The following is an 8,926-nucleotide window of genomic DNA, read 5'->3' as shown; positions in this document are numbered from 1 at the left end:
TATTGTATTTATAATCACAATACAGGGAGCTATATAATCTGAAAATCAGAAAGTCATTAAAGCTCCAATTTAGTAACTTTAATCAATCTCTCTCTCTCTCTCTCTCTCTATATATATATATATTATACCCAATTATAAAAAAATATTATTATTATTGTTTTATTTTATCAGAATGGAGTGAGTGAATTTTCTGTACATGTATGCATTTATAATTGAATAATTTAATAATAATTATAATAATTAATTTATGCATTTAGCAGACGCTTTTATCCAAAGCGACTTACAGTGCATTCGGGCTATACAGTTTGTTTATTCACCATTTATTGACAAAAGAGGACTTTAAAGTCATTTCTCAAAGTCTCCAGGTTAAATGAAGGTCTTATTGGTGTTTCATAACACAAGTGACTGGAGAATATTTGACTTTTCGTCCCAACAGTCACGTTTTATAGCTTTAACGCTTGCGTCACTGACCAATGCGAGGCGAGCGTTGAAAATGACGCGCACCACTTCCGCCAGCAGACCCGCCCACATTCTCCATAAAAGGAAAGCCCATTAAACAAAAGCCGCAGCAGAATTCCGACAAGCCCCGCCTCCTGCGCCAAGATTGGCCAGTCGGAGCGGTTTAGTAGCCTCCGATTGGATAAGATCGCAAGTCATTCACGGAGCGATGGCGTCACGTCAAAGAATCCAACGTAAATATAGCGAGAGAATTAAACGAACGCGCTCTCAACGGACGCTTTATTTAGCCGCTGAGATAAATATTAATACATTAACGTCTCATTATTAATGTCAAACGTCCCCCTGAGGGCGGGGCTTGTGGGAATCGCGCGCAGGTCTCGTGTACGGCACCGTGTAGCGTGTTTTGCGTGACTGACGCTACGGAACGCTCGCAGAACGCTGTTCTAACGCGTTATATCTGAGGAGGACTGCAGATAGAGCGTGTTTTTATCGGTTACCGGATGAAGGCACGGTCATCGCGACACACGCACGTAAGTCGTTTGCGTTCTCTGAATGAACGAATGTCGCTCGAATAAACGTTTACGTGCTTCTGAGGGGAAACTAAACGGCAGGCCTGTGTTTAATGTCGCTAGCCGCGTTGCTTGGGCCTGTATCGCGATGTGGTTCGTGTGAAAGCTTGACGTTTAGACACGAAACTTTTCTCATTTTTAATGTAACGTACTATTACGACAAGTATCGATCATCTGATTACCTGATCTTTGACCGGTGATGATTGATTAGAGCTGCTGGAGATTAAGCACGTAACTGACCTACCTGGTGACGTCATGACGCTCGGCCCACAATAACAACGATAAGACTATTCAAGTTTATTTTATTTGTATAGCGCTTTTCACGATACACGATACTATCCTCCTGAGACCCAGCTGTGGAGTTTTTGTCTCTGTGGTAGACATTATATTTTAGTAAATTGTACATCCTTATGGAAATATGATAATATTTTGTAATTATCATTTGAGTGTGATTTAATTTTCAGATTGTTTGTCATGAATCAACATCTCAGGAAAATGTTATGGGGTTTCAAATCAAAATATGACTTTAAAAATATGATTTTATACATGTACACTGTAGAAGACACCAGGACTAAAAACATGTTTATTACGCATTTTGGAAGACATAACAAATGAATAGGGAAAGAAATGTTATTTTTTTATACATTTCTATGAAATATTAGATATTATTATGAAAATCCGGCCAATTATTACTCCCATTATTACACTTCTTCAACAGCACATTAATATGCAAATTAGATACAGTGTATAGATAACACTGTTTAATGGGAAACCGAGTTTATGGAAATTTTATACACATTGCATAAAAGCAAAATTGTATATCAAATCATTCTGTTAGATCTTTTAGTTGAGAATCATCTTTGTACAAAGTTGGGTATAAAAAAAATCCTAAAATCTAAAAATATAATTTTTCAAAAAAGTTATTTTTCCATTTTTTCTTATGCTTTAAACAATGTAAAGACATGAAAAAATACTAAATTCACAAAGCTTTTTTTTCTGGGTCTCAGGAGGATATCATTAATAATGTGTGATAGTAACATTTACTTGAATACTTAAGGTCTATTTGAAAATATAAGATGTTTAACGTTTGTAGAAACAGTAGTAGGACCGTATTTATTTATTTTCTATCTTATTATTTATATTTATTTTTTGTTAATAATTAGCTATATTTTTTACGAGTTTTATTATAATTTTTTTTTCTGTTTTCGTTTTAAGTGTAGTTACTTTTTTAGCCGTTTTGTTGTGTTTTTGTAATTTTTTATTATTAATTTGAATTTTAGTTATGTTAGTACGTCAAGTTAAACTACATGAAGATGAGACGTGCTGCTAGAGGAAATAAAATAAGTTAATATTTTTATACTTTATTTCTGTTAACAGTTAAATTTCATGTCAAGTGGCAACATTGGCATGTCTTTAACGTAACATTAATTCAGTTTTTGTAAAATTGTCTTCAGCATTTTTACTACAAGGCGTTTTCTTGAATGCTACCGTTTTTTTACTTAAAGTTTATACATACTACATTTATAGAAACATAAGTAACATGATGCATCAGCATGCTATTTTAATAATATTGAGATTTTATTAATATTTTGAATCAATTTTTATTATTATTATTATTATCATTTAAAAATATGCCAGTATAGTTTTTAAATTCATTTTTATTTCAGTTTTAGTTATTTTAGTACTTCAAATTAAACTAAATTGAAATAAGAAATGTTTTATTGCAAATTTTTTTCCAAATAGTTTTTCAGTTAAATTGATTTAATTAGATTTTCAGTTAACTGTAATAACCGTGATGCACAAGTCCTGTTTGTCTAATAATTCTTAATTAATATTTGCACTGAAAAGCTGTTTTAAAAGTGTAACTTCTGCAGAGCAGTCATGGTTCTGTCTGGTGTTTTAGGCTCGTACGGTGGAACAGGATGAGCTCGAGGCTGAAGGATGAAGGTCACATGAGAGCCATGGCCAGATTTAAAAACAAAAGGATGGGGAAGTCCAAGCCGGAGTCTGAGAGGGACTCGGGCTTCTCAGGTGTGTAGCGAGAGCTTTGGACTCTTCTGTAGGTACTGAAGTGTGTGAGATGATGTTCACGTGAGTGTTTCTGGCAGACGGCGGCTCGGTGGATCAGACGGACACAGACGATGCGTCGCAGCTGACCGCGGTGGTGAGCGGAGCGCTGCAGGGCCTCTCGCCAATGATCTTCATGAACAATGTGCTTCTACAGCAGGTGAACTTCAGAATATATATCACTAGATACCATTCACACAGAATGAGCTTTTGTGTTGATGAAGATGTGACACAGGCAGTGGAATAGCAAACACATGCAAGAAGATGGGAGTGAACTTCTCTTAACTTGAGCGCAGTGTTTTTAGAAAGCTGCTTCATGCATGAGACGCTGCAAGAGCAACAGTCAAACAGTCCATGTTTACACAGAAAAAACAATGGAAAAGCAGCGCAAGCGAATAATAAAACCTGTGAAGAACTATTACAGTATGTCTGATATTTCATGTTTGCATCACGCTGACAGACTGAAAGCTGCTGTTGTTTTTACAGAACATTTATAGTTAATAATACTCTACTGCTGTTATACCTTCAGTCATTATGAGTTTGATTTATCTTGACTTCTGAGAATATTTTAAAGCATTGGATTATTTCTGAACATGTAATATGTATAAGACAAGTTTGTACAAGATGTAGTTATAGTTCATGCATCTTTTCTGCAAAGATATTTAACAAGTGATTTGTTTAACATTTATATCTTCATGTGTGCTGCACTTGGAATAGAATTTTCTTTAACTAGAGGAAGTTACTGGAATCATGTCGTAGTTACATTTTCAAGTCGACTATTAAAAATCGTAAAAAATTGAGAATCGGTCAAACGTTCTGAAAAAAATCGAGATTTTAATTTTTTGCCGTATCGCCCAGCCCTAGTCTGGAGTACACATAGTATATGTAGAGTGGCTCGTTTTAAATAGAAAGTAAGGACTCTGTAAATCCAGAAGCTTGTGAGTTTGGCATTAGGATCACAGTGGAACGAGGTTTATCTAACACCATGTGAAGTCATATTTGAATTATAGATTAACCAATAACTAGTGTTTAATAGTTTGTGGTCGGTGAGATTTTAGAAGTTTTTAAAGAAATATCTTTACCTGTGCTGCTCACCAAGAATGCATTTATTTGATAAAAAATACTGTAAAAATTGTGAAATATTATTATAATCTAAATCAGCTGTTTTCTATGTGAATCTATATTAAGCTGTAATTTATTTCTGTGATGCGCAGCTGTATTTTCAGCATCATTACTCCAGTCTTCTGTGATCAAAGCTGAATTTTCAGCATCATTACTTCAGTCTTCAGTGTCACATGATCTTCAGAAATCATTCTAATATGCTGATTTGCTGCTCAAGAAACATTTCTGATTATTATCAATGTTGAACACAGCTGTGCTGCACGATATTTTTGTGGAAACCGTGATATTTCTTATTTTTCAGGATTCACAGATTAATAGAAAGTTCAAAAGAACAGCATTTATTTGAAATAGAAATCTTTTGTAACATTCTAAATGTCTTTGCTGTCAATTTTAATCAATTGAATGCATGTATGTAATGTTCAATGTGTATTCTGAAGTGGTATGCAGGACTTTTTCCACTATTTAATATCGTTTTATTTTATGCATTAACGACTCAATCTTCATAATGCAGTCATACTATTTATAATAATAACATTTTATTTGAATGCTTTATCTGCAGTCTGGTGAAAACTCTTCGTCTTTGAAGCCCTGGTCCTTCAGTCCGGCGGTGGAAGTGCTTCCGCAGCCTCAAGTGGTCTTCCTTCAACCCGTCGTCCCGCAAAGATCCGCCCCGGTGCCGAAGGGACCCCTGTCTAAACGCCGTCGGCACAGAAAGTACCTCCCTATCCTCAAATCCTACCCCAAAATCGCTCCTCATCCCGGAGACGCGGCGCATAAGAGCAGCAGCAGCAGCTCCGCTTCTAGTTCCAGCTCCTCTTCCTCAGTCAAGAGCTCGTCTTCCTCTCGCGGTCAGAAAGACTCGTCTGCCAGCGTGCAATTACCCAGCGCTCTTCCAGCATCCGTCGAGTCACATGCGACCGAACGCAGACCCGGATCCACAGACGGCTCCCTGTGGACGCTGGCGTTTACGGACAGCAAAATAAAGCGCTTCTGCAACACTTACAACATCCTCAGCAAGTCAGGTCTGCTGGACATCACGCTGCGCACGAAAGAGTTGATCCGGCAGAACCGGCGGACGCAGATGGAGCTGGATCGCCTGCGCGAGCACACCAGCCTGTTCATGGAAGCGCTGCAGACGGGAGACTCGGCCATCTGGAGCAAGCTGCAGACGAGCATGCAAGAGGAGGACAAAGGGAAAGACGGGACGAAGACAACCTGAAGTGAGACGAAAACACGATGCAACTTTCGTTGGCGTTTTATAAACATGCAACTTCTGACTATATCTTAAGGTCAAAACAATGCCAGAGTTGTGGAGCACTAAACCAGTCATAGCTCTGAAAGCTGAATAAATGAGCTTTCCATTGATGTATGGTTTGTTAGGATAGGACAATATTTGAAAATCTGGAATCTGAGGGTGCAAAAAAATCTAAATATTGAGAAAATCATCTTTAAAGTTGTCCAAATGAAGTTCTTAGCAATGCATATTACTAATCAAAAATTAAGTTTTGATATATTTACGGTAGGAAGTTTACAAAATATGTTCATGGAACATGATCTTTACTTAATATCCTAATGATTTTTGGCATAAAAGAGAAATTGATAATTTTGACCAATACAGTGTATTTTTGGTTATTGCTACAAATATACCTTTGCTGCTTAAGACTGCTTTTGTGCTCCAGGGTCACTTATGGATGTGCATTCACTCTTTAATAAGCTTCAGGCTTAACCTAGTTCAGTGCATAAGCTCTTTACACTCCTGCTGTCATTTTCACCTCTTATGATTCAAAGTTTTGGGTGAATGAATTTGGACTCTCAAACAGAAACATTAGTATTCGGCCTCGTTTATGAAACACAAGAGCAGATTTTGTGTCGGATCTAGCTGAAGACCTCCGGTAGATCGTATTTTTGGCCATCACAGAATGAGACGATATGCAAAAACACAGATCAAGTATGTGGCGCAGCCGTTTTGTGTCATTTCTCACAGCAATTATGAGTAATTATGAAAAATGGATCATTGCAGACTGTCAAAAGTAGGATCGGCTGCAGCCCTTCCCTATTCTCCAACATGACTGTGTTTTTATTTCAGTTATGTAGGATCTTGTGCTTAAAACAAAAACGTCAGAATGAATCTGTTTTTTTAGAGAAGCACAATGTCCAGCTCATATTTTACCCCAAAATCAAAAGAAACAGAATAAGAATTTAAATCTTCCGTAAAGAGAATGTTCTGTTTTAGGACCAATAAGGCAAGACACTACAGAAGAACAGGGTAAACGTTTAAAAGTACATTAAGACAATTGATTTGATTGAAGTTTTCTGAAATGTTGCTTAAATTTGCATTATCTAATTAAAGTGTATTATCTAATGAAATAATGTTACATTGTCATTCAGTGTAACACAATATTTATGTAAAAATTCAAACAAGTTTATTCTGACGTGTACATATTAAAATATATACAATTTAAAGCAGTATTACACTTATTGTTTTTATGCTTAAATCCTTTTCCGTCTTTGACCCATATATGTTTTCAGCTGTTTTTAGGAATAAAACTTATTATAAAACCAGGCGAATATTATATGAACAAACCCCTCAGTAAAAACCTTCAGAATATAGAGAGGAATAAAACTCTAAGTTTTGGTGTATGTAAGTGCTGATAAAGTGGAGAAACAAACTCACAAGCTTTAAAAAATAGGCATTTTCGCCATGTTTTTAGGAATAAAATGTTATATAAATTAGTGTGAATGTTATATGAACAAACCCCTCAGTAAAAACCTTCAGAATATAGAGAGGAATAAAACTCTAAGTTTTGGTGTATGTAAGTGCTGCTGAAGTGGAGGAAAAACGTTTTAAGATATATACTTTAATTGAAATCTATAGAAAAATAGTGCGATAAACACTTACATTTGTATTTTGAATGTTTTCTTTCCACTAGTCTGAAAAAAAGCCATGTTATCCAGCAAAACGAGTGGTTTGTACAGCTAAAAATAGCTGGAAGCAAGACCCATAACATTTACAAATGTCCGCTCCCATTTTTTACGTGAAGAATGAGGTGGTAGAAGCAAAATAGAGCTTTAAACTGACCAGGTTTTTGCTTGTAGTGTCTTGCCTTCAGATTTAATGCGTCATTTCACTGACACTGTGCCTCCAGCTTCATTAATAAAAAATACAGTTTTCTTTCTCTCGATTTTGATTTGAAATATGACTGGCTCATGTTCTGTGGGATCCATATCTGTATTTTTGAGAACTGATAAGGTGAATTGTTTTTATAGCCATATTGTTTTGTTTAATTAGATCAGCGGGTCGTTTTAAGTGTGATTCAGTTTCATCGTGAGGAGTGTTAATATGAGCGTAGTTCGTCTGTTAATATCACATGCACTTTTTTGTTTGTTGTTTTTTGTAGTTGGTTACTCAGACGCAGCAGTGCGCTGCATGAGACAGAAAAGGTAATATAGCCAAAACAACCGCATAGCCGCTCTTTAGTGTAGATGCATGTTGATTTTATCAGACGATGCCGTGATTATAAATGAGAGTGACTCCTGGTTAACATGTATTAAAAGGGGTCGTGTTTAGTCACTATTTAGTGTGGTATTTCTTGACAATATTCACTCATCATGACAGTAAAATAGGGCATTCTAAGTCAATACACTGCAGTATTTCCTCTCAATCAGTAGAAAATATGGTTAACACCCGGTCATGCATGAAAAAAAAATACCGTCATGTACCGTGAAACTGGTATAATTTTGAAAAATACCGTGATATAAATTTTTTGGTCATACCGCCCAGCACTAATAGGTCTGTTTTCTAGGGAAGCTTGTTTCCACAATGGAATAAAAAAATAATAATACAAAAGTTTTTTTTTTTTTAATTCTGAGAAAAAAGTCTGAAGTGCGAGTTGTTGACTTAGAAATCAGGCTTTTCTTAGAATTGCTATATGTTAAGTCAGAACTGTGAGATGAAAATGTAGAATTGCAATGTTAACTCGCAATTTAGAGTTTATAACCTGCAATAGAGATATAAACTCGCAGAAGAAAAGTCTGAATTGCGAGATAAAAACTCAAGAGTTGCACGATTTTAACTTGCAGTTCTAAGAAACGTATGAATTGTAATTGTGAGACATTAACTTGGAATTCTAAGAAAAGTCTGAAGTTAAGTTGCAATTTAGAGTTTATAACTCGCATTAACTCACTTTTCTATAAAGAAATGTCTATTGTGAGATGTTTATAATGTTTCAGTAAAGATAGAAATGTTTAAGAAGAAAATATCTCGCAAGTCCGAGTTTTACATATCACAGTGCAGACTTAATTTGCAATTCTGATATGAAAAGTCAAAAATTGTAAGATAAAAAGCTGCAATTACCTTTTTATTTCTTGAATCCATGGCTTCCATAGTTTTCATGTGTTGGTGTTTCCTAACACTCATTGCCTTGTGTTAATGGCAGTCTAAGCTGTTTTTGTAAAAACAAACAATTTAAAAAAAACACTTTTGTAAGCCAGCAGTTTTGATAAAGCTTTCCACGTGTTTTGCTGTCTGATCGTCTCTTCTGTTTACTGCTGATTTGATTCAGAGCACATTAAACATCATGAAGCAGCATTAAACAATGTTTGTGAATCATTTCAAAGCTGCTAAAGACGAGCCTCTTATTCTGAACTATAATCTACTAAAATCGTCTGATTCTGGCTGAAGTGTTTGTCTTTATGTTGCTCTTATTACT

General features: G+C 35.7%; 1 protein-coding gene across 1 annotated transcript; it reads left to right on the top strand.

Moving 5' to 3' along the window:
* Nucleotides 1–655: 655 nt before the first annotated feature.
* cipcb (CLOCK-interacting pacemaker b) lies at nucleotides 656–5,607 on the top strand. The gene is made up of 4 exons (XM_016573033.1): nucleotides 656–989; nucleotides 2,932–3,059; nucleotides 3,137–3,255; nucleotides 4,777–5,607. The coding sequence occupies exons 2-4, from the start codon at nucleotides 2,951–2,953 to the stop codon at nucleotides 5,434–5,436; spliced, it is 888 nt and encodes a 295-aa protein (XP_016428519.1). The 5' UTR covers nucleotides 656–989; nucleotides 2,932–2,950; the 3' UTR covers nucleotides 5,437–5,607.
* The last annotated feature ends 3,319 nt before the right edge of the window (nucleotides 5,608–8,926 follow it).

Source organism: Sinocyclocheilus rhinocerous, unplaced genomic scaffold (assembly GCF_001515625.1).
Source record: "Sinocyclocheilus rhinocerous isolate Xijiao unplaced genomic scaffold, SAMN03320098_v1.1 scaffold1074, whole genome shotgun sequence".
In the NCBI taxonomy this organism is placed as follows: Eukaryota; Metazoa; Chordata; class Actinopteri; order Cypriniformes; family Cyprinidae; genus Sinocyclocheilus; species Sinocyclocheilus rhinocerous.
The sequence above is the reverse complement of the archived record's forward strand: the minus strand, read 5'-3'. Positions and strand labels throughout refer to the sequence as shown.